General features: G+C 38.3%; 1 protein-coding gene across 1 annotated transcript in view; it reads right to left on the bottom strand.

The window, feature by feature from the left end:
* ME1 (malic enzyme 1) overlaps positions 1–26394 on the bottom strand; it is a 160981-nt gene that overhangs the window by 10632 nt on the left and 123955 nt on the right. The window contains exons 8-11 of the mRNA XM_032684168.1: positions 19371–19468; positions 17469–17582; positions 3584–3689; positions 576–718 (exon numbers count right to left, since the gene is read on the bottom strand). Of these exons, the coding sequence (XP_032540059.1) occupies positions 576–718; positions 3584–3689; positions 17469–17582; positions 19371–19468 (461 nt within the window). The remainder of the gene's footprint in view (positions 1–575; positions 719–3583; positions 3690–17468; positions 17583–19370; positions 19469–26394) is intronic.

Genomic DNA, 26394 nt, shown 5'->3' with positions numbered 1-26394 from the left:
CAAATTCTAGACTGAATTACGGTATAACATGATTATTAGCACTTCTTTAATACAACAATAAATAAGCAAGTACAGTTCCCTTATTTTTCACCTATGTTTCTATAATAGAAGTCTTTGTAAGAGGAGTCAATTACCCCAGTTCTTAATGAAGAATGATTTTCAAGATTATGTTTCATGTATTGAAGTATTTTCTTACCCTAAAGAGTATTTCTAAAATCAAATGAAAAGCATGCCACTGTGTGTATATATTTCACAAAGTGGTGCAGTTCAACAACAGGCATAAGGCTTTAATAATTGACGCCTACTGATGCTTCAGTTATAATAAAGGTTATGAGTCTTGCCTGACACCAGTAAAAGCTATTTTATGTTTTTACGAGAGTACAAGCATGTAGAGAATTCAGTGCAATTGTCTTGATAAAATCCGAAAAACCTGTTACTTAATTTAACTAATTCTATTTATGCACATAGACATGATTAGTACTTGCTACTCCATCCTCTGTCCTCCTCCCATTTTAAATTTCATTTCAGATTTACTTTTCACAATGTATACTGGAGAGATGTTAATCTTTCTTTACCTCTGTATATTTGTAGCACTGCTCAGCAGTGCATTCTGCTTTGCTGGTAGGATTACTGAGAGCAAAAATTATAGGACGTTTGTTTAAAGCAGCCATATCCTGAAGAATTTGTTTAGTAAAAGCACCACCAACTGCAGCAACTCCTAAAGAAGAAAAACACACACATAACAGCAGACAAATGAAATCAGTTCAAGGTAGGACACACATGTCACTTGTAAATGAACAGAGCTCTTTTTATTGCCTATCTCCCTCTTTAAAATGGAGTAAAACCTTTTTCCTAACGTGGTTAAAGTACAGTTTTGTTTAAAAGATTTTGCAATGAAACTTCAGTATTATCCCTAATATAATGCAGAACCTATTGAACACTGTACAATTAGGTGAATTTCTCCTTTCACTTTTCTCAGGCTGTCTATATAACATAGAAATGCATCTCTCAATCTGCAGGTAAATCCAGTAAAGGATAGACGCAACTCTGGCTCCTAAAGTCTTATGCAACAGACTGGATAGTTTCTCCCAAATCCAGTGTGTCAGATTTCAGTCTTTTCTGACATGGTGAGTAAAGTCTCTGCCTTCTACAGCTGAGCTGAGCTGATAGATAATCCCAATTTTGAGTCTAAGCCTTCCCTGACAGTAATTTCTTTTTTTTTTTTAATACATCCCTTTTCATCTCACCAGAGACACTTTCCTAGTCCCTATACTGTCCACACTTATAAATGCTTTTCACAGAACTCAATGCCAGTCTTGCAGCATGAAAGCATCTAACTTAGGTTGCACTCTGCTGCATCACAGACACACAGTGACACAGCAAGTATTACGTTTTGGACCTCAGACACTTTGCAACCAAAAAGGGGGGTGTGTGATATTTTTGAGATACCAGGTCTACCCATATTTCTGACTAATCTATGAGAGCTGGCAATCCAAGCATAAGGTCCTTCCTCCCCACATTTTTACTGAAAAACAAATAAACAGATCTTGGAGTGAAATTAAGCATCTTTATTTTCCAGGAGGCCTCTCTCACCCGGCTTGGAGAGAAGGGACTCTCCTTGCTCAGGGCCCACAGTGCCTGACACCCCATTCTGCTTCACACACAGAATCTGAGTTTCCAAAGCAGGAAAAACAGCTGGTTTTCCCTCTCTTGGGGGGAGTGGAAATGGATTAAAACCTGGGCAGGGAGAGGAGAGCCTGGAACTTGGGTCAGTACTGTAACCTCTTGTCACTCATTCTCAAATGAGCACCCCGACATTGCCCAATCTAAAAGGACATGTTGGTATCTGCCTGAGGAAAGCACAAGGTCCTTGGAGGGAGATGAAAGGGGCCCTCACTGCACAGAGCTGGCCAGAAGGTCATGCTTCAGGACTAACATTTCTGTAAGGTGCCTCAGAGTATTTTCTGACTGATTCCACATGAAGTATGGTATCATCTGTCACACAGTACCATTTTTTGCAACGCTGAGCTCTCTGTACTTCACCTTCTATGAATGGACAAGAATGCTTAGATGCAAAAGCTCTGCTAGACCAGCTGGGCCACTTTATGCTTGATGAATAGTTAATGCAGCCATGATTTTGGCCCACTTATATAGGAGCCCATTACACACCTTGGTTTCTGGTTAAATCTTCAGTTGCTAAATGTTTGCTGCATTCTAAAATTGCTTCTGGACAGCCAATAGTAAGAATGACAACTATCTTCAAATATAAAGTTAAAACAAAATGCTCATGAACTATTTTTTTTTAATTGCAATTTCTTATACTGAGTCAAACTAAATTAAGGCTTTTTCTTGAGCCATCACAGGCAATGAAATGTATATGAGGATTTGCTGAGACAGAGCTAGGTAAAACATTGGGAGAAGGACTATCAACATATTTCCCCATTACTCCTGCTATCCCAGGGAAGCTACTGAATGGCTAATCACCCAAACCAAAAATCCTCAATATTAGTTTTCATTGCTTTTTCTGATGAAAGAGCCTTCATTTTTCAGAATTGATAACAGAAAGTGACCTTGAGGGAGAGTCACATAGGTTTATATATAAAAATAACACACAGTAAACACCATATTTCATAACAGCAAATTTTCCCTAAACATATACACACCTTTATCTCTACAAATATCATGGATAATTCAATCTATTCTTCTGTTCCTCTAGCTTTTTCAGCCTTGTATTCTACTAAATAAATTTACTAAATAAATTCTCTAGACTACTTGGTCTCTGTCTTACAGTCACATCTTCCTGTAGCATAGGAAAACATAAACTTTATTTATCTCAGTCATGACCACTGTCAAAAGCAGATTTTACTGAACAACAACCATGAGGTCTAGGCATAGTCAGAAAGATAGCTCATAAAATGCAGGATAATTTTCACTGTGGCATTTCAGTTTTTCTAGCATCTGATAAATGATTTTACTAGCCAGATAATCCTCAAGTCTTATGTATAAAAAAAATTACTCAAGAGTACTTGCAGTTCATTCCTGAAATTGTCACTGAAATACAATAATCAAACTACAGAAAGCTGAGCAATCTGTTACTGAGATCACAATCCCGCAGCTTTTACAAAAGACAAAGTCTTTGTAAAATCTGCATTTTGGTCTACATAAAGGACTGCTGGCTAAGGACCTAAATATGAGCAAAGACTCAGATACAGCATACTCATACTCACATAGCTTAATATGTGCTTAGCTCAGCTTTCTCACTCTAAGTTTGATGCTGTTTGTACTACATCTACATCAAATCAAAAATAATTTAGGAAGGTGGTAAGGTCCTCCATCAGATGTTTAAACTGACTTGGATCATCCTCTCTGTAAATGGGTGGCTCAGAGTAAAAGCAGTGTTACATGTGTGGATAGCTACTATTTGTTCAGTTGCTTAATAGAGTCCATTATGCACCCAGTGTTTTCTAGAAACACACAAAGGTAAACTCTGTTCAGAGGAACTTGATCTTGTCTTTAGACAAAGCCACATCCCCATTTTTATTCAACAAAGAATAAGGTCATTGCTTTAAAGTCAAAGAAATACCTATTAACACAGATGGTTTTATATCTCTAACAATATCTTCTAGATCCTTCATTTCAGCATGTTGGTGGGCAAAACGCTGCTTCTCAGACGTTAATGAGGCACGCCCCTGAGTAAGGAACAAAAAGAAAAACATATTTATTTTAAGTTTAATGGAACCTAATATCCTGGGATAATCAGTTTACAAAGTATCTGGTTTAACACACTCTATTCTCATTTCTACTTTTGCGTATATCATATCAAACAAAGTTACACTGTGCACAGTTAACATGCTTAGGATAATTTAAGACTAACCTATTTCTCTAAGCAGTAGCTAATAATTTTACTTTAAATTCATAACAGTTGTAGAATACCACTCTATTAACAATTATATGAAAGCATCATTAATTTCTTCTTTGAAACATCTTAAAGATGCTTAAAATTACTAATGATAAAGCATAAATATATTTATAGAGCAAAGAGTGCAGATATGCTGGGGAGGCAACACAAAAATAGTTTCTCCCAGCTTTTTCAGCTTTGCTCTTGTCTAAAAGTACATGGACTGTATAGGGTGAGTATATAGACTATAGGGGAGCCTATATTTTGCTTCACAGTGTTTAAGTCACTCATTATTAAGGATGGAATAAAAATAATTCTAACCAGATGTCTGGTGCACCATTTTTGCATTAACAAAATTGACTCAGCTGTGAAACAACTTTCACTCTGATCTATACCAGCAATTTCCACCCACCAGTGCCCAACATGGTTCCCAAATGGAATATAACAGATGCTGGAGAAAGGGCTATAGAGTATCATTGACATGGACTGGGCTGCAAAGAGGATTTGAGCTCACTATGGGTAACGTGGAGTGCAGGGCAAGAAGGGGCCAGAATTTTTGAAAATTGTATTAGTTGTCTCAATATGCAGAGCTCTGTCTGCAGACATACATCTGAAAATTTCAGCAGAGGAGTTTAAAATGTGTACACTTCCACCCCTCATTTTAGTCTCATGCCTGCAGAAAACATCACTGCAAAAGCACTTCTCAAACACAAATCTAGAAGATGGTTCCAGCCCCTCAAACATCTTACGATTTCAGACAGAAAGAAACAGATTAAACAGATATATAGGAAAGTACATAAGGAAAACTGACTGCTAAATGTAATTTTGACCAAATAGTCAGAACAGATACATATTGGTTTCCCAGCCATACCTTTTCTGCTGATAAGATGAGAGTTGCTTTAATCTTAGCAAGTTTATTAAGACTACACTAAAGTATTGGAACAGAATTCCAATTCCACAATTTCACCAAAGTCTATGAATTCAACAACTTTGGCTCAATTTATGGCTTTGGATGTAAGCCAGGATTAGTTTTTTAATGGCATTTATTGTCCATTTTAACAAAACCAAGAGAGTTGACGCTACATTTCAGACCACAATTCTGCAATGTGGCAACATGTGGCTGTGCCAGTCCCATCACAGAAGCTCCTCTGCAAGTTCTGGGACAGCCACTGCAAGAGCTGGTAGGCCGAAGAAAAGGCTTTTTTTCGTTTCCAGCTGCAAGAAAAGCACTTCCACCCCAAGGGTACCATTGGAAGCTGTGGAAGGCTGTTATGTGGTTGGGACTGACTGAGCTGGTCTGCCACACAGGATGCCAGCTTCCCTAGGCTCATCTGTGATTAAAAGGAATTTCCAGAGATTTCTCTTCTACAGATTTTTATGTCTGGATGGGCTTATGCAGGTCTTAAGTGTTCTCCTAGAGCTAATAGCACAGAAACACTGAGATATGGGCCCTTGGTTTCCTTTGTGGATAAAATGTGAAATTCTCAGCCTTGAGGAAATGCTGCAATATTAATAATTTTTGGCATATTCCTGCTCAAATCATTCCACTATGAATACGCATTTTGCAGTCTGCCCTTTCCCCGCATCCCAGCAGATGTCCTCACATTTTAAAGCAGGAATTTTCCTTAATGTTTTCAGGGGAAAATATGAAGCTTTCTTTTTAGTCAGCAAAGAAAAATGAAAAGAGCATTTATGACTACCAGGCCAAAAGCTTGTTACTAGGAATAACTCAAAATACTAAAGCCACTTTTCATTCTAAACCACTGCTTAGTTGGAATCAAAACGCTCAGTGGAGCCTGACTTGGAAACAGATTTCCTGGGGAGCCGGGAGTTGGTGCTGTGGGCTACTATCAGATCCAAGGCTGCTTCTTCAGCTGCTTCCTTAATGGCTTATCGTACTGCTGTTGAGGAAGCCAGTTTTTAATCTGGCCTTAAAACACCCCGCCTCTAAGAGACTGCCTTGGGCTACCAAGAAAAAAGAAATCACCTCCAAGAGCTGTGACCAGCTCATTCTTCAGCCTGTAGCAGGCTGGTAGATCTGATCACCTCCAGGATCTGCAGATCTGAGCAGATCATTCGGGAAAGGTGACCTTCGATTTTTTCCATAGTGCATAGCAGCCAAGAGGTCAGGCTGACATCTTAGTGGATAAAAATGTTGATATTCTTTCACTTTTAGTCAAAACAAATAAACAAAATCCTTCATGAAGTAGTTACTTCTTCATACAGTTTTCTACTTGATTGGCTTTTGAGGAGGTACTTCAGTATTTTAAAATTAAGATAATGACAAAGCTGTTAAAACACTTTCTGATGCAACAACCAAGGATTTAAAGTTCTGGCATTGATGATCATCTCTCATTTAATTAGCTACAAAGAAGTACTCAAACAGTAAGGATGTGATCCACTGCAACATTTTTCAGGCTAGTGAGATCAGTGCTAGCCAGATGGGTCATCTTAGGTCAGATGCCTTATCTTAATTTCTATCTGCTCTTAATTTCACACATGAAATTCTACCATTTAAAAAACAAAACAAAACAAAAAAAACCCCAAACAAACCCCCAAAAACCAAGCAAATAAAAAACTCAACCCAAGTAAAATCCCAAACAATTTTAAATTTATTTATTTATTCAGCTTTGGTCTGAATTAGCTTAATCCCATTAGTCAGAATGAATCATGTCTCCAAGTAAATATTTTTCTAGTATATTAACTAAGAATGAAATATTAAATTATGTGGCTTAGCAAAAATAACAACAGTGATGTACATAGAGATTTTTGCTTGGAAAATGCTTATAAAAGAAATTCTATAGTTAGGGTTTTTTTTAACACATATTTTAAAATAGATTAGAATTATGGAATGGTTTGGCTTGGAAGGGACCTTTAAAAGGTCATCTAGTTCAACTCCCCTGCCATGGACAGGGACACTTTCCACCAGACCAGGTTGCTCAAAGCCCCATCCAGCCTGGCCTTGAACACTTCCAGGAATGGGGCAGCCACAGCTTCTCTGGGCAACCTGTGCCAATGTCTCACCATCCTCATTGTAAAAAAATTTATTCCTAATATCTAATCTGAATTGACCCTTTTTTATCTTAAAGCTATAATCCCTTACCCTATTACTCCATGCCTTTGTAAAAAGTCACTCTCTAGCTTTCTTGTAGGCCCCTTTTGGTACTATAAGGCTGCTATAATGTCTCCCCAGAGCCTTCTGTTCTCCAGGCTGAACAATCCCAACTCTCTCAGCCTTTCCTTATAGGAGAGGTGTCAGAAATGTATTTTAACTGCTAATTAAAATACATTTAAATAATTGATCCTAAAGGAGCTACATAACACCTCCCTAAAAACTGCACCCAAGATTTCAAGACCAGATGATTTGGTTACAAAATACCGATAATTCAGAGGACAGTGCTTTAGGCAGTATTTTTTTTCTCCCCAAATTGACAAATTCTCAAGTTCTGCCCTCTATTAAGTAGAGAGGTGGCAGCAAGAGCATGGCTAGCTTTCCTCTGTGCCCTGCCAACAGGGCAAGCAATGGCTTGCAGGAAAAAACTACTAAATTTTGTGAATCTTAACCTCAAACTAAGGGCTTCCAGTCCATTTAGTACAAGCTTCCAGACATCTGTCCCTCAATGCTTCTAGCTGGAATAAGAAATTACAGAGGTTTTGTCAGTCAGCAGAAGGAAGAGGATGGAGCCAAAATGCAGAAGTCTCAATTCTAGGTTTGTGTGGTTTGCTGCCTTGTCTCCCTCCTGACACTGAAGAGATGCAACGTGGACGAACCTGTCAGTGTCGAGCTGCTCTGACTAAAACATCTTCCAGAAGCACAGAGCCCCTCTTCTGACATTTCTATTTCCAGCCATGGTTTAGCCAGCTTTTGTACTCTGGCTGCTAGGAAATGAGCTGTGGAGGATCGACACAAGGCAGCATAAATCAGAAACTGCTCTGGTCTTCTTGCATCTCAATAATCCTAAGATACTAGCATGGCACACAGCTCACTGATACTTCCTTTACTCTTCTAATAGGAAAAAGAAAAAATGTGAAATACTCCATACTAAGAAAGAATTCAAATGAGCTCTGGTGTATGAAGCTCTGAGTCTTAAGTAGAAACATCATCTTCAGTCACATTTGGATTTGCCTTCTAAGTCCACTGTCTTGCTCTTTTAGCATCATTAAAAATTCATTCGTTCAATGAAAAGGGCTCAGAAAAATCAGCTTAAAGATATGTCCTTTTCAGTACACCAAGCCTCCATATAGTCTCATTGTTTCACTGAAGGACTTCAATGCTCACCAAAGAGGGGAGAGATTTTTACAGGGGTTCTTATCAAAGGATGTTATTGCACTGTTGTTCAAATGGCTATATGAAGACTTACCTAGGCCAGACATCAGCTGTCTTAAGTTGTATTATGTTTCCTATTACATATAACATATGTAGATGTACATAAAGATATATGTATCTTTCCGCCATCAAGTGACACTCTCCAAATCCCAAAAGAAAGTCTTCCACAATGAAATCCACAGGTGAATCCCCTGTGCAGCTATTCACAGGGGAAGATACAAACTCATAAACTCTTTCAATAGGAAGAAGAAGGTAAAGTTAAAAAAAGAGACTATATGTTCTTCTTCCTTTTACTTCCCAAATGTATTCAGCATCCCAAGAAATAAAGAACCACCATTTCCTTATAATTTGTAATGCTATATATTCTTATATGATTTTCTTGTCTTTTATAGAACAAGTAATTTGCTAGTGGCATTGTAATAAATTTGCTTGAATTAAAAAAAAAAAACACAAAAACCAAAACCAACCAACCAACTAACAGACTACTAAAAACTAATGTATTACGACAACATTCGTGGTATCTTTAAAGCATAATTAAGCTGCCTGAATGAACTATACAATACACTTTCACAAGAATGCTGAAGGTTGAGAATATTAATAACACTCAAAAATATTAATAAACCTTAAGTCCAAAAACTCTGTGAAAAATCCAGAAATTACTTTGGAGAGGAAAAGTATTGCCTCTATCACAGTATAATTCTGTACCAAGAAACCTATGGTATAGTTTGGATTTGAACAAAAGAGAACAAAGCAACCTGAAAACACATATATTAGAAGTCACTGTGGTATCTTGGAAAGTAATATGAGTTAAATCCTTTATTAGCAAATTAATTACAATGTGGACTGTGTTAAATCAGTAGATGAAATACAGAGATAAAGAAACAACAGCAGCATTCTCTGATGGTGACATTATGCATGAAAAATCTTGGCAATCCTAAAATGTCTATACTCCTTAATGGAGCAGAGTAATTTGTATTATATATTATTAATACCAATAGTAAAACATAGTCACTTGGACACCAGGACCTTTCAATTCAAGGAGAAAAAGGAAGTAACAGGACTCAGTATTTAATAGTTTTATGAAAAAAATGCTCATACGTTGGATTTGAAATGGAAGCAGTTCTTACTTTTAGGGGAGGGTTTTGAAGTATTCAGTTTTAGTGTCTGATCAAGAGGGATCAGACACTAGCAAATATACATCACAGTTTTCACAGAAAGTTACCCATATCATCATATTATAGCCAAATTGAGGCTCAGATAACAAACAAAAATGACCCATCAATAAAACCCTGAGAAAATTCACAGAAAACAGCTGTAAAAACAGGAGACTTAGACTGCACAGCAGACATCTATATGGGATATTACAAAACAGGAGGCAAATCTTGCAAATATCACCAATGTGAAGTCTAATGCCACAGCCCATTTGAGCTGGTTCTGCTGGGGCTGCCCCACGAGCCAGGGCTGAAGAGCAGAGCAGCTCTATACCAGTGAGGCAAGAGAGGCAGGGCTGGAAGCTCTCCAAGTATTGCTCTCTCCATCAGCTGGGAGGCAGCTGTGAATAAGCCAGAGCACCCTGATGACTGCACTGTCCCATATTCAGGCAGCGCTGGCACTCGTCCCATCTAACAACCAGGGAGGCACAAATCTATTTATATAAACACTTGCCTCCATTTGACTCTGTCAACTGCAGCTTATTTAAACAAGAGAACAGAGATCAGTACACAGACAAATTAATAAATTCATTGGAGGTTCTTAAATATTGAAGACGAGAACTGTAGACTAGAGAGCAAAGCAGTCCATTAGTAGGTAGAGTATTTCCAGCTGCAAATGTTTTCATTTTATTTGAATTTTTCCTGTGAGTTTCCCACTGCACAGTTAAGAGCAAAACAAACAAAAAAACAGTTGTGAAAAAAAATGTGGTTTAAGAGTCATGGGAGAAGGTGGTGAAACATCTCCCTTTTGGGAGATGGTCTCTACGTGGCTTTTTATCTCTTCATCACAAGTAAATCCATGGTCTAAAGGTTGTTATGAACCATCTGGTTCAACCAGCTCTAGGCAGGGACTGCAGACAGTGCTGGGAGATGAGGGACCTCCCCTGGAGAGTCCAACAAAGTCATGATAGGGAAGGGACAGGAGAGGCAGAGAGAGTGGGCTGGGAGGGGACAGGCCAGGCTGCCCCCCTAGCCAGAACCACAGGACAGCATCAGGTATGAGGAGTCACAAAATGCAAAACAGAAAAGGTGGAGGTATGGATATGGACTCACTGGTCAGGGGTTAACTGAATTCCAGTTCCTGCAGGTGACAGGCACTCCTGTGCCACCTCATTTAGGAAGCAAAATAGCAGAGACATGCAAGCCCTCCCAAATCCCTGTACCAAGGCTCTAACTATAAAGTGACAGTGCCTCCTCATCAGGCTCATCATCTAACACCTAAGGGTGAAGAGAACACATTAAAACCAGATCAGGCAACTTGGACACAGAACTAATAAACAGTTTGTTATCACATGTGTGAAAAAACCCATAACATTTGGAAGAAATAATGTCATAATGGTTGGCCATTTCAGACTAAGAATTTAGGTAAGAAATGTAATTCTGATGTTGACTTTAGAACACACTGTTAGAAGATTAGGGCTGTTTAAGTCCTGTAAAATTTATAAAGTGCCCTTTTCATGTAAATAAGGATACATGGTTAATGGGTTAAGAAGGTTAATAGGCAGGACAAAATTATAAAGACAATTATTTCAAGAAGATAAGATCTGAGAAGTGGAGCAAATCACAAATCCACAAAGCAATTGAAAATTGAGCCAAACAATCATTCATCTCAGTCACAGAGCACGAGCGAAAGAAAGCATAAACCATCCAAATTAGGTGCCTATCTCATCAATACATCTAATGTACACAGTGTCAAAGAGTTACATGCTAACAAAGTTAATAGATTTTGATGGTGTCTCTTTCAGAGAAACAGCCCACCAATCATCCTTTTGCCTTGTGCTCACTTGTTTTCATACATTACTCACCAAGCATGAGTCATGTTCATGAGTACAGAGACAAATTAATGTGTTTCCTTTTTGCAAAACTTATACTTCATATAGAATACAATAAAGGAAAGATGAAAGCACACACATTGATTCTCCAGACATCAGAATAACTGACGAAGCAAACAAGGATCGCTTCATAGGGATGTGACATGAGTAAAATAAGGCAGAAACTGCTTTGAGTGATTGTCATGCCTCAGAGATACCCAAGGCATTGCATCGTTGCTAAAACGTAAATAAATTTTTTTGGCTTAAAAGGTCATAGCCAGTTGCAGTCAGCCATAAAAGAAGTGATCAAGAACAGAAGTGTCAGAATAATGGACTGTTGATAAGAAGCTAGAAATAATTAAAAGTTAGCAGAACAAGGAGTTAAAACATTAGGTGGTATATAAAAGTCAACATTAAAGCCATTATCAAATTAGTATCTAGAATGAAATAGAAACTTCTTTAAAGAGTGATTATTGACAAAATAATAATAAAAAAAATAACAGTCTGGATGGTATTCAGTTCAATAATACAATATTTAGTTGTGAGCTCTGAAGACTCTTTCACTTGTTACATGGGGTCTGCTGACTCTTATGGAAGCAACCACACCTATATGGCACTGAGGTTCTGGTGTCAATCCCAAATGTACCTCTTCCATCATTTTCTAAGCAAAGATTTGAACTATGTACGTATCCAGCTTTGACCAAACCATAAACTTTAATCAAGGTCATATCCCCTGCCAGTTATTTGGTTGTGATGATCTTATCCAAATATGGTTGCCAGGGATAATGAAATGGGGGAAGGAGGAGGGAAAATGAAATCATTTTATGGGATTATCTAAAGGTTTACCTGGTTATCTCAATTTTAAATAATTAGGACCACGGAAACTGGTAAACTTCTGGGATCTATTTCAGTCCTCCTCTTAGAAAGGTCAACATTCTGAAGCCTTCAACCATTAGACCTCAGTGGATGTTCTTGTGCTTGCCATACAGGGGATGAGATCACTCATCTAACGGACATTTAAAATACAAATCACTTGACTAGATACAAGTATTACTCTGCTGAACTAGAAAGAATAGAGTACAAAACTGTCAAAAGCAACACTGCTCCATGTTGACATACTCTTTAAAATTATGGAGAATATTCACGCCTATGTAAAGGAACTTCTCCTGTGCACTAGGGATTATGTGGCATACAAAAATCTAATGATGCCTTGCAAATTGCAGACAAACTTCACCACAAGAGAATTACATTTGGCAGCCCAGGAACATTCCCAACGGCATGTCCATCCTCAGCATAGGAGGAGCTATCCTTGGCAGAGGGCAGCGGGGTTTCTAGTGAGTCCTTTTAAATACTAAGAATGCCTTATTATTTGCACCATATTCCCAGGAATATGGTGCAATCATCATGCCTACTCTGTTCTTGGTATTACCTTAAAAAGAAGAAGAAGGCAAATAGAAGTCTTTGCAGCACATTACTGAAATGCTCAGACAATCGTGAACATCACGAACATCCTAAAACTGATAATCACATTCTGCCTCTTCTCAGCTAGTTGACACAAAAGAATTTAGTGTCTTTGAGGTTCATGGGCGAAGATTTGACACTAATATAGCTAAACGTGTCACTATGCCAGCTATGCCAGCTTTAAAGAAGACACAAAATGTGTTCATCACACATTTTGCAATTTGTGTGATTAACAGAAAAAAATATGGGAACACTGAGAATATGGGAATGGAAAGGAATGTGGAAGACATAACCCATCAATGTTTTTATATACTTAAAAAATTATTAATCAATCAGAGAAAATGTGATCATGGGACAGAATTCAGAATTAAAGATGAGTCCCAACTGCTTATGTATAATCTTCTGTATTGGGTCTGGCTGAGATGGACTTTATTTCCCCAAAGCCACCCCCACAGTGCTGTGCTTTGCACTGGTAGCTAGAAAGAGGTTGATAACACACCGGTGTTTTGGCTGCTGCTGAGCAGCACTTGCACAGCACCAGTGCTGTCTCACCAACAGTCACCCCCCTATCATTTGCTGATAGGAAGTAGAGAATAAGCCTTTTTTCTCTGCACTTGTGAGCACACAAACTTGCACTTTTGCTTCAGTAAACTGCTTGATCTCAACCTACAAGTCATTTTCCATCTTATTTTTCCTCCACTGTCCAGCTGGGAAAGGGAGCAATAGAATGACTTGATGGGCACCTGGCATCCAGCCAAGGTCAACCCTCCAGTCTTTTATTGGCACCCACTGTGGGGCTCAATCCCATGACCCTGAGATTAAGAGTTTCATGCTCTATCGACTAAGCTATCTGGGCTCCAGCATGGGCTCCTTCATCCACAGGTCCCTGCCAGGAGCCTGCTCCAGCACAGTTTCCCACAAGTTCCCAGCCCTCTTTCAGACATCCACCTGCTCCAGCGTGGATCTCCTCCACAGGCTGCAGATGGACCTCTGCATCCCTGTGGTCCTCCATGGGCTGCAGGAGGACAGCCTTCTTCATCATGGTCTTCATCACAAGCTGCAGGGGAATCTCAGCTCCAGTGCCTGGAGCACCTCCTGTCCCTCCTTCTTCACTGACCTTGGTGTCTGCAGAGCTGTTTCTCTCAGATGTTCTCACACCACTCTTTGGTCACAATTTCATCTGCGCAATAACTTTTTTCTTTCTTTCTTAAATATGTTATCACAGAGGCATTACTCTCATTCCTGGTTGGCTTGGCCTGGGCCAGCAGCAAGTCTGTCCTGGAGCCGACTGGCATTGGTTCTACCAGACATGAGGGAAGCTTCTGGCAGCTTCACAGAAGTCACCCCTGTAGCCCCCCCCCCTTCCCCCGCCACCAAAACCTGATACATCTTCAACTACACAACAGTGCAAAAGCAACTTTAAAGGTATCTTTTAATTAAACATTAAAATTTCCATTTGAATGCACTGGGATACTTAAGACAGTAAGTTTCAAAAAGTCACATAGTTTACGTGTGGCAAAATTCTAATGATATTATTATCTGCAAACCTTCCTCACTCACCTTTGCAAAACAATTAATTTCAACTGGTGAAAGCATTCTAAATAAATTTGAAAAGACCAAACAACAATCCCAAACGAATACCAACAACACTATAAGGTCTCTAGAATGCAGTATAGAACACAACTATAGGCAGCATAATAAACACAGCCTTCATCACCAGCTCTTTCACCACAACATAGCAGAAAAGTTGGTCATCAGACTTGGTTTAATGAAAACAGATGGTTCCCATGGAGGGGGAGGTGGGAATAAAATCAACAGGAAAATGAAAACACAGCTGCACTTGAATTAAAATTAAAAAGCCACAAAGGACAAAATTCAGCAACACAAGCCTGATAAGTGACTTCGTGGCAGCTTTTGAGGGTGGGGTAAGAAGAAAAAGGTGGAAACTGCAGTTAGGTCAACAAAAGTTCCAAGGTTAATTTTCTTTGGTTAGAACTGGTTGAAACACTACAGAAAGCAGATGAAAGGAGAAGCAACGTTCAAATCTATAATCACACATCGCAAAATTAATGATCAAAGGACAGCATAGAATATAAATGATGTAAAAATTAGTTTCGCTGGACAAAGTAATTGCTGAGTCTTAAGAGATTCTCCTATTTCTCACACTGCTAAAGCAACAGATCAGAACATTTCTAGGACTGAAAAAGTCTCACTGCTTCAAGTAAAATTCTTTTGATTAAGTAGGTTTTTGTAAAGCAAAGTTGAAGGGACTCTTTGTTGAACAGATTTCTATTGATACACGTCCTTAGTAGTGTGTCAGTTTAGTTTATGCAAAAGTTGGTTAAGTAGTGATCTATGCTGTAGCTTGGCAATTCTTACCTTTGCAATAATGAAAAGGTTGTTCTGATTGTACAACTTTCTCATAAATTTTCCCCATTTTACTTCTCTTATCTCGTTTCTAAGAATTTGGAAAATCTTACAAGCCTTTGTAGCACTTTTCTACAATCAGCTAAAGCCCAAAAAATTTCCTAAGCGGAATTAAATCACAGCATTCTCTCTCAGGCCAGAAAAAGGAACCAGGAATTAGCTTAATTATTTACTTGCTGTACATATTATTTCCTGGCAGTTAAATCTCAAGCCTCAAGAGGCTTCCATTGTATTTTCTTTGTATTTTCTTTCTTTTGGGGTAGGAAATTTTTCTTTTCTTTTTCTTACTTTTCAGGGGAACATTTCTCTGCAGAAGAAGCCAAGAGAGGACTTGCAGCACCCTAGGCCAAGAACATGCTTCCTTATGCCCAGCTCAGGCCTTGTCCTGACAGATCTCCACCTTCTAGACCCAGCAGGCTCTTCATAAACACAGTGCAGCAGTAAGCACCCACACATTCTCAAGCCCCCCATGATGGCTAGATGGGAAAATTAGTGCTCCCAGGTCTTCCAGGAAAACAAGCAACAACCTGAAATGTGCACCGTTGGCTCCTGCTGCTTGCGTCAACATCTGGCCACAAATTCAGCCCTAATCTACCTCAGACAGCTGTTATGTCTGGCTATCACAACAGTTCACAAATATACTCCAGGCAGAACATGAAATTCAGTGGACTGCTTTTTGGACAAAACCCAAATTAAAGCTCCAGCAAGAAGAATAAGAGAGGAAAGGAACATCGAAGCTGTGTGAGACACTGATTAGTTTTGGCACTGCCTGAGAGCACAGAAACTAGAAGGTGGTGAGGAAAGAATGCAGTCACTGAGTCACTAAAAATTTAGAACCCGTGAAAGGAAACAGTCGCTGCACACCAAAAGCAACAACCCGGCTTCTCGGCTGACTAGCAAATTAGCAGTGAGAGCTGTAAAGAAGCAGGGAGAAGAAATGAGGGAGAGAGAAGAAAGGCTGCTTAACCACCTCGACTGGACAGACAGGCAGCTGAGACCTGTTTTGCTACCTTAGGGCTGGGAAGTTCCTACACTGCCCCTGTCAGTTTGTTCCCTTAACAGTACCAGAAGGTGATTTTAGTTCAAGTGCATTATTTTATAATCCCAGTCTCTACGGCGGAAGAAATGGTGCAACACATCACTCTTCTTAGACAACATCAAGGTTTCAACAGCCACAGACAATACACAAGCCTTCAGTCATCTATGTTTGTGTGCAAAATCACTTTAAGATTATTAGATGAAAACAAAAAGGATTAAAAAAACTCACTAAAATAAACAAACAAAAAGAAAAGCACCAACTCTTCCCCCCCCCCCCAAAAAAAACAAACGAAAACACCTGTGTCCTAGACAGTGGCATTCTTCTGTACCTGATCAGGCTACTTTTGTGCCTTCTGGCAAGGGGTGTCCAAGATGACCTTAGTAATACTCTCCCATCTCAGAGTCTATGATCCTACTATTTTCTCTCGAACAGCATGAGTGAAAGGTGCTCTGATGCTGTTCAATAAGCCAACAGATACTGGCTGCATCCCCTTGATGCAAAGGAATGTGAACCACAAAAGATCTTTCATATCAGATAGCTAAAGAACACTGGGCAGGAGTGTGGTACCAACAAACATGACCACAAATACTGCAAAACAACCAGCAAGGTGAAAAAGCAAAGCCAATTGGCATCTCATCCATTTCCTTTAAGTAGCTCACAAACTATTAAATGCATAACTACCTTTTAAAACATACCAGTTTCTTTATTCTGGCACATGGAATTCATATGTTTCTTTATTTTGGCACATGGAAGGAATGAGGTAAAGGGTGACTGATGAAGTCTCTCAGCAGCTTCAAATTCTGACCAGCGTTGATAGCACTGCAGACCACAACATCTGCAACATGAGCTATATCACTGTGCAGAGGAGCTATTTGTTGCAAGGTATGTCAGTTGTTGCAGAAGGATGACTTGCCTGCCATCCTAATAATGTATGTATATGTCTTTGTGCAAGACTGTGCTCAAAAATAGTAGTCACATTAACATGGGAAATATTAAACCCCTAAGTTGAACATTTCTTTCTTCACACATTTTTTAATGAACTGCTGAAAAATTCTCTTCATTATGTGCTCATCCCTAGGAGAAATAGAGCAGGAACTCCAAGCATAATAATCCCCCACCCTGAAGTAACATGGAAGTCTGTCATTAATTTAATAAACTTTAGAAAAGAAAAACAACTTGCTATGCCAAGAGAGATATATTGTTGCAGTTGCTTTCACAAAGAACATATTCTTGTCTTTATCTACAGAGTGCAAGTAATATCATGATATTTAAAGGAATGATAAAATCATATTACCTTTACTACTAATCCCTTTGAGTCAACCAACCATATCTTTTTGGTAGCTGCATCTTTGGAAATCCCTTCTTTTTCCATAGCCATAACAACGAGGTCTGCTATCCCTAGTGCAGCCTGAAGGAAAAAGAAGAAAAGTAGTATAAAAAACAAGAAATAAAAGAAATCCCCTACTCACTTGTTTCCTTTACCCACCACTTTAGGTAAGTTTCTTAATTTCATTAAACAATAAAACTGAATAATTATTTTTTCATAAAGTAAACCTAATGAACTGTTGCTACCATTTGGTAATTAGAAACCATAATGTAGAAAAATAGCATAGATAAATCTTATATCATATAGATAAATCATGGTACAGATAAATCTTCAGATGGCACTTAGAGTGTGGAGACTGCAATAAATGTTTAAACTAGAAAATGCTAGAACTAACATTTATTCCACATAATAATACTTACAGCCCTGGAAGTGTTCAAGGCCATGTTGGATGGGGTTCTAAGCAACGTGGTCAAGTGAAAGGTTCCCTGCCCGTTGCAGTAGAACTGGAACTAGATGATCTTTAAGGTCCCTTCCCAAACCATTCTATAATCCTATGATATTAATCTCAGAATGCATTGAGTATTTTTACTTCTTTGAAATTTTTGTAATTAAAACCAAAGGAAATCACAGTCTGCATGCCAGAAAGTAAAAGACAGTTCTAAAAGATTTTTTGCTTTTATCTTTTTTTAAAATGTCCATCAGGAAGGTAAGTCTCCTTTTACCTACTATTCATTTATTTTGTAACTCTAGATTTGGCTGTGCTCCCAGTGAAAGCAAGGAAGAGAAAAACTCACTTATCAATATTTTGCTGAAATGTGTGTAATTCTTACTGGATTTTATAATATTTCATCCAACAGATCAAATGTCATACAGGTACAGATTGAAAACCAGGCAAAAAAGCGAGCCCAGACACCACTTGGTATTTCTGATTACCGACTCACATACATATGTAGGGTTGGTTCTGTTTCTTGTTCACTGAGAATCAAGTGAGATTACCCTTTTTTCATTAAGAAATAAGTAGTTTTATTAAAAATGAGCTCCTGCAGGAGGGATGACATCTACCATTACCTCTTTGCAGTAACAGGTGCGCTGACAATACTAATAAAAAAAATAAACATTAGACCATGGATTAATCTCTCTGTTGAACATGGAGCAAAACCAGGGGAAGGAACTCCAAAGAGATGGACAGTCTTGATGCACCAAGGCACTGACACACCAGACATGGATACAAGTAGTTCTGAAAACTACAGACTTAACATCAAATATTTAATGAAATTAAAGAAGTCTCCATGGGATTGAAGACTTCATGCAAGAGATGCAAGAGGTGACAAGCCACACTGTAGATAAGTACAACCTTCACTTGTGTGAAGTGGCTTAGAAATTAATACTGAAAAATTAGTATAAAAAATGTGCATAAAATCTTCAGAAATGGATGATCTCAATATGCAGAATACTGAAAAACTGTATTCAATGACAAAAAAAATTCAAAGAGGCACTGCTTCCTCCTAAATAACACTGATTTATGTAAATATGTTTTCTTTACTTTCTCTGATGTATTTCCTCATCTTTCAAAAATGTTTTGTTTGCTTATATTAAGAGCAGTTCAATAACTTACAGGTGAAGAGCTAAACCCAGAAGTTCTAAAAATAGAACAGATCTCCAAAAAATGTCTTATGAAAAATACAAGGTTTGAAAAGATGATGAGAGATTTTTCTACAAGTTTACATTTGAATTAAAAACCACCTTTCAGCACGTGTTAGCGATTGTTCTACCCATTTAATCATCTTGTTAAGTGGACACATATAACTTGATTAAATACTAAGAAAAATCACCACAGCACAATTTTTCATGATGTATAAAAATACATACCTCTCCAGCTCCCTGGAACAACACTGTGTGATCTGATAACTTGTTCTTGGTAATACGCAGAGCTGCAAGGAGACCTGCAACAGCAACAGATGCAGTTCCTGAAGGTAAAAAAGAAAAAAGAATAAATTTGGTTATTCTGGACACAATTACAAAACATTACATTTTAAATAATTCCACAGCATCTTTTGGCTAAAAGATACAATTAGTGAGGGTAGTAACAAATAGTTGAGTGGAACTGGGGTTTGCTCTACTTTGTTCTTATGAAAGTTAAATTAAGTGGGAATATCTTCAGAGTAATGTGGAATTAAATATGATCAATTAATTCTACTGGATGGGTATAATGGCTAGGGCATTCAAACTATTATAGAATACTCTGGTTAGGACCTTTCTTAGAAGGGAAGGGTATGAAAACCCAGACAGGTGTATTTTGAAGGACTCCAGATACTGAAAATTAAGATACTGGTTTCATTCTTAAAATAGATATACTCCAAGTACAGTAAAATACAAGACTACAATAAGCCTTCATTTCTCATGGAGAGGTTGTCAAGAGTAGATGAACAAACTGAACATTTACAGAGAAGCAAAGCTAGCTGAAGGAATAGGGCCACCTTATTTAAGGCTCCAGTCCACTGTGAAGGGGGTTTCAGCTCACCAGCATCTAAAACATTGGAGGTGCCTTTTAAATCTATCTCTGAGTTATGCTACACAGGGAAAAAGGCTAACATTTAGTTTTAAGATTTAGCCTGTGGAGGCCTTTCTTCTCCAAATCAGAACCACAAAGAACGAGATACCTGTCTGCCTTTGAATGGAAAAATTTTGGTCTTCATTGTGAGAAACAGCTATTAATAAATAGTAGGGCAATAAAGAGAACCCAAGGAGGGATCAAACCCAAACTTGTTCACAGTGGCAGGATCAGTCATACCTCTGTGACTGCTGATGTATCTTTGTCTAACTTGTCCCTAAAGTCTTCTTTTGAATGCTCTTATGATCTCCTCAGAAAGCTACTCCAGTGCTTACCTATACTTTTGGTTGAAAATTTCAAATGTAAATGTTTCTTTTCTGCTTCTTCTTGTTCTATTTTGGTCTCTTATCTACTACTGGAAAACCTTTAATTTTGTCTTTGCAACAAGTCATGTACTATATTTGAAGATTAATGTTGTCCCAACCTGTTTTTCTTATGTGGAACAATCCCAATTCTTTCACACTTTCTAGAACAGCACTCATTTCTCTCCTTGGGCTGTTTCTTTTATTTCTTGAACTGCAGCACCCAAATCGATACACTAGACTGCAGGTGAATTGCCAGCACTGCTAAGTCTAGCTGTCAGCTTCTGTCATGCTCAAGAAAGTTGTACTTAGTCATCAGGACCTCATATCTGGCTCTTCTGACCCAAAGCTTGAAGGTGACTCCTTCTCCCCAACAAAGTCTACTGGAGGGGGAAGATCTTCTTTCATGAATTTTTCTTTCATGAATTTTTTCTTTCATGAATTTTTCTGACTTCAGGCAACAAGCTTGTATTTTTCACAAGTTATTATCCTCATTAAAGCCCAGGTATAAGGTGGACCAAAAAACCCCAAACCAATCAGACTCTATTTCTGCAAGGATCCATTAAATACTGGAAAAAATGCTGAGAAAGTGCATTAGTTTTCAACAAGTTCACAGAACCCATAAAGACATCCTGCGGACGGGGATGTGGTAGTGACATAGATAATACCAGCAGCAAAGTTGTGCTCAGTGTGTTTCTTTAGAGGAAATTCTGAAGAACCAATATCAGACAGTACTAATTTCATCAGAACTGAAAAAGCTGTACTGGACACTAACAATTAGGTATTGGAAGTCAAAAAATGGTTTTCAACAGTGTTTGAAGATTTAAAATGCCTATCTGATTCAGAGAGAGCTGAATCACAGGAAGACAAACACAGACCCCGCGATGTCCAGTTCTGGGAAAAGAAATTAATCCTTCCTTCTCTGGGCAGCAGCTGCCACTGACTGACCTAAGGAAACCAAAGATGAGGCCACAAATGATTTTGAGAAGCCTGTAAGAACTTAAAAGGAGAATCACAGAATCATAGAATCAGGCAGGTTGGAAAGGACCTCCAAGATCATCAAGTCCAACCCTTGATCCACTACCACCATGATTACTAGACCATGGCACTAAGTGCCACATCCAGTCTCATCTTAAAAACCTCCAGGGACGGTGAATCCACCACTTCCCTGGGCAGCCCATTCCAATGTCTGATTACCCTCTTTGTAAAGAATTTATTCCTAATATCCAACCTAAACCTCCCCTGGCAGAGCTTAAGACCATGCCCTCTTGTCTTACTGAGAGCTGCCTGGGAGAAGAGACCAACCCCCACCTGGCTACAACCTCCTTTCATCTGCTGGCTTCTACAAACCTATTCCTGATCATCACTGCCCTAACTGCTTTTCCTAAGCTTTTGATCCTAGGGTGGCTTGCATCCAGAGTGTGTGCAGAGCACTGGATGTTGTGTCCCTAATTTCATGGGATATTCTGAGTTGGAAGGGACCTACAAGGATCATCGAGTCCAACTCTTAAGTGAATGGCCCATACAGGGATCAAACCCATAATCCTGATGTTATTAGCACCATGCTCTAACCAACTGAGCTAATCTCGGGGTCAGCAATTGCCTACAAGCCACCCAGTTGCTTTTGAGGGGAAAATTCACATTGCTACTGATTCTTCCTTCATAAAAAGTGTGAAATAGGTATGACAAGCCCTCCAAAAGTGTGTGGCCCAGAATCTGCACATTGGACATTTGCCCTCAACATGCAGCTCCCCTAAATTTGCTCTTCATAATTTTACTTTCTCATAAACAAGGCGAATTTTAAAGTTGAGAGAACAGTAATCTCTACATTAAACTCCAGGAGGTGCTCAAAACAGACATTCATACCACAGGCACAAAGACCATTGATTTTTCAAGAAATGTAGCTAAGGCACTAAAAAAACAGAAGTAATAAGAAGCCTGGTAGCATGTAAACCTCTTCTTAAATGACATCATCTGGGTGTTGAAGGCTGAGTTTGAATCTGTGATTCATAGGTAGGATCATCTGAGTTTCAAGAATGGCTACTTCTTCAAAAATAAAAGATAATGCATAATAGAATTTAACAACACATTTTAAAGTTAGGAAGTCACTTTTTGAAGTAAATCCACCTGAGCAGTTAAAAAACATGTGCCTTCAGAACTAAAAAGTTTGTTATGTGCTTTTGATTATGACTTTTCCCTTCAATCATCAGAAATACAGGACACCTCGTTCTCAGCCCACTTAATGTTTAGACCATACAAATTTGGCATTTTTAGTTATATAGTAATTTTTATGACTTGTTCAGTCCTTCATTTCTAAATAAAAATATCTTAAAAAGGGTTCCTCTGAGGCATGCCTTTGGGAACAACAACCATCAGGCTGAGACACTTCCACCCCACAGAGTCCAAGAGCCAACTTGTTTCTTTCCCAGATGACATTAAGTCTTCCTCTGGCAAGGGCCAAATTGGCAAAGACCAAAAATGGCAAAACAGAGAAGTCAGGGTGTGCTCTCAGTTTCCCTTGGTACTCTACCAAACAATCGCCATAATCAGCAAGAAAAAATCCCATCCTCTCGTTGGATGCAAAATTCTTTCTTCTATTTTATATTACACAGCTATTCTTATAGGGGAGGAGAAGCAGAGAGCCTACATAACACAGCTTATTCCTAAGACCAGCAGTCTGATCTCCTGAAAAGGAAAGCTGAGCTGGAGCACTGTACAGTCCTGTTTCCAGCTCTTGAAGACAGAAGTTGTGGTCACCTCAGAATCCTGCCCTCATCAGAGGACTTCTCAGAGAGCCATGAAAGCTGCACTTCAAGCTGCTTTCTGGTGACATATCATAGATTTATAACAAATGGGAATGCTAGGATACCATCTCATCTTCATGGTTGATGTACTGTTGCTAAGTTTGTTAGCTAGAAAAAGGTACTGCAATTAAGTATTACCAGTTAGGATACTTTTACATTACTATACCATCCTCTGTTTTAAGGAAAAGTAAAAGATATATGAAACATAAATAAAATACTACATTGATTGTCAGTAATATTTTTCATTGATTATTTGCATGGGATGTGAGCTAGCATTACCTGTATGTTCATTATGAGGCTGATTCAGAACAAAGGTTATAATAGCAATATAAAAAGGCTTAAATATGACATCTCTCTCAAATCACGATTTGCACAGTACTGCTCTAAAAACGGTATTTAAAAGTAGTCCACACCAATTTTATTCAGCCTTTTGATTCTAAAAGGGATAAAGACCCAATTTATTAGATTACTGAACCCACTATCACTGCTGCTGGCAGTGGCTGTCATCATTCCTCGTCAGCAGCTTCCCTTATTCCTTCCTACTGAAAGGGGGGCACCGTCAGCCTGAATAGCAGATCTGTTTAACCAGAACTGCTCTGACTAACAGCATGACCTTAAATTTCACCCTGAATACTGACTCAAGGTTTTGAAAAGAATCAAAATGCAATTCCCATCCATCTGCCAAAGCCTAACCACTTTGCGCAGACATGATGAAGCAGAAACAGAATTTTGCTGCTTTTCTGACTGTCATCACTATAGGAAGGAGAGAATTGACTTGGCCCTCTCCTACAGAGCACACGTTAAATCCTTCGTGTGCAGAATAAGATAGACATTGTTCATGGATATGATTTTGAAAACCCATTCTATTTTCCACAAATTTCTAGAATAGCCAAAATAAATTTAACAAAGGATGTTTTTCTAAAGCAATGTCAACTGCTGTGACAGCAAACATTTCATGATAGTTTTCTAGGAAGGTGAGTCTTGTAAAAATACAATAGATGTGAAATTTCAAGGTACACCATTCTACACCAAGTCTGTGTTTTCTGTGCAAGATTCTTTAGCCTTACTTACTACTGTAAACTGTGCAACTGAGCATGAATATGTGAAGGGATATCCATGGCCTTTTGGGGTTGGCACACTATAAATGCTTTGGAGCGCAGAGTATTCTTTCAGCAGATACATAACTGAAGACAAAAAATGGGGGGAAAATCCCCAAAAGATGAGGAATAAGAACTTCATTTATATTGGATGCAAATTGCTTATGGCTATGAAGCATTTGTCCATTATTTAGTTTCAAAAAATAAAACTTGTAATCAAGTATTAGTAGTTCCTTTATGTAATTTTACCTACCTTGTCTTAAAAAGCTAGCAAACAAGAAGAGGGGATAACTTTCTACAGCACATCCTAAAATCTGAGGTATTCAGTCTGGACTAAAAGATAAGGAAGTGGTAAAAGTAAAATTCATATTTCTTAATACAAAGAAGAACAGAAATCACATGTTAATACAGCCAGTCATCCAAACAGCACTTCATAGAGTGCTAGGGGGGGAAAAAATCCATTCTTATCTCCTAGATTTACTGGGTAAAAGGTGAGAGTAAAGATCCTATCAAAAAGGTATAATCTCAGTTCTAGTGAGGCAAATGCTACTGCTGTGGGTAGTTCAAAAGGACCCTTTTTTAAGAGATGGGAACTCCTTCTCCTTGCTATGAACTGGCTTCTCAAAGCTTTGTGTGCACACTGCCCTGCTCTGCAGCTGCAATAGTCAGGCAGTGCAAAGCAGGGAAAGGCTCTAGGGAAGGGGAATGTATCCTTTTTAAAACAGCAACCATTTGGCACACTTGGAAAGGGATACCGAGTCCCAGAAGCACAGGGTGGCTGTGACTGGGAGGTCATTTGGTGCAACTCCTTGCCCAAGCTGATTGCAAATGGATTTATTTTTTAAACCCGTAATGAGAAAAAAATGAAACAGAGGAATACTTGTACATACACATATTTGTATATACACATGGAAACTTATACAAAAGCTACAGTGAGGCATTTACTTTAAAGCACACTGATTTCGATGTAAATTTACCACTGAGGAATGGAGAGGTGATATCCTGAACATACTAAAAGAAAAATACACTTTATATAGCTCTACAGCATATGTCTTAATAGGTTTTTTTAAAAATTATTTTATTTTAAAAATCCCAACGTGCTTCACTTGTAAGTAAATTTCTCTTCATATTATGAAAGAAGTTTTCTACAGTTTGCACATCGTATCAGAATTTGAGATATACAATATCAATATATGAGCTATTACATGTCATTCAACTTTGCATTTTTAAAATTCCTGGTAAGAGAATGAATTGGAAGCCCCATGCCCACCACAACCACAACAACAAACCCAAAACCTTCTTTACAATGCTATTTCAAGAACTGGAATTTCCAGGTACCAAATGTATACTTTTTGATGTTAATATTAAAAAGAATTAAATCTTAAAAAGGAGAATTGTTGTGACAGATAAATTCTGATCTCTGAGAATGGCAGAGATGACTTAATAACTGACTTAATGTTGAAGTGGTCATAATGTAACTTCCAGGTATAATTTGCCTAATTATTCAAATGGCAGTCTGGTGATTTAGCATATATTTCAAATCAAACCATATATGTAAAATCAAACAATAATCTTAAGTTATATGGGCTCTACATTTTTATTTTAGGTTTCTTTCTTTTCATAAAATGTTGATGCAATTAAACAGCACAGCTGTTAAAAACTAATGACATCTAAGGTCATGATGAATACTGAAATTAATTCCAATCCAGTGCAGTCTCTCCGAGTAAATATTTTTGTTGGCATAAAATACAGTCTCTGTGTCCATAATAGGGGGAAGCATTATGGGCATTGTGGGACAGTGAAACACTTATTTCATGTAGATTGGCTTATACTGCAGAAGTTTGTCATTGTCAACTGAGACAATTTTAAAGTACAGGAGTGGGAAAAAAGATTACAACAATTTAAATAATTGACCTGCATAGAGGCAGCAAGGCTAGAGAAGTTTATATCACTATTTGAAATGTACCCACATCAGCAATGACTACAAGCAGCTACCACATGATAAGCAGTGAGAGACCCACATAAAACAAATGCACCACCCTAAAGACGTCCAAACATGCCTTAAGCCACTGATTGTAC

This window comes from Chiroxiphia lanceolata, chromosome 3, assembly GCF_009829145.1.
Source record: "Chiroxiphia lanceolata isolate bChiLan1 chromosome 3, bChiLan1.pri, whole genome shotgun sequence".
Taxonomy (NCBI): domain Eukaryota; kingdom Metazoa; phylum Chordata; class Aves; order Passeriformes; family Pipridae; genus Chiroxiphia; species Chiroxiphia lanceolata.
This window is presented reverse-complemented; position numbering and strand designations above follow the sequence as displayed.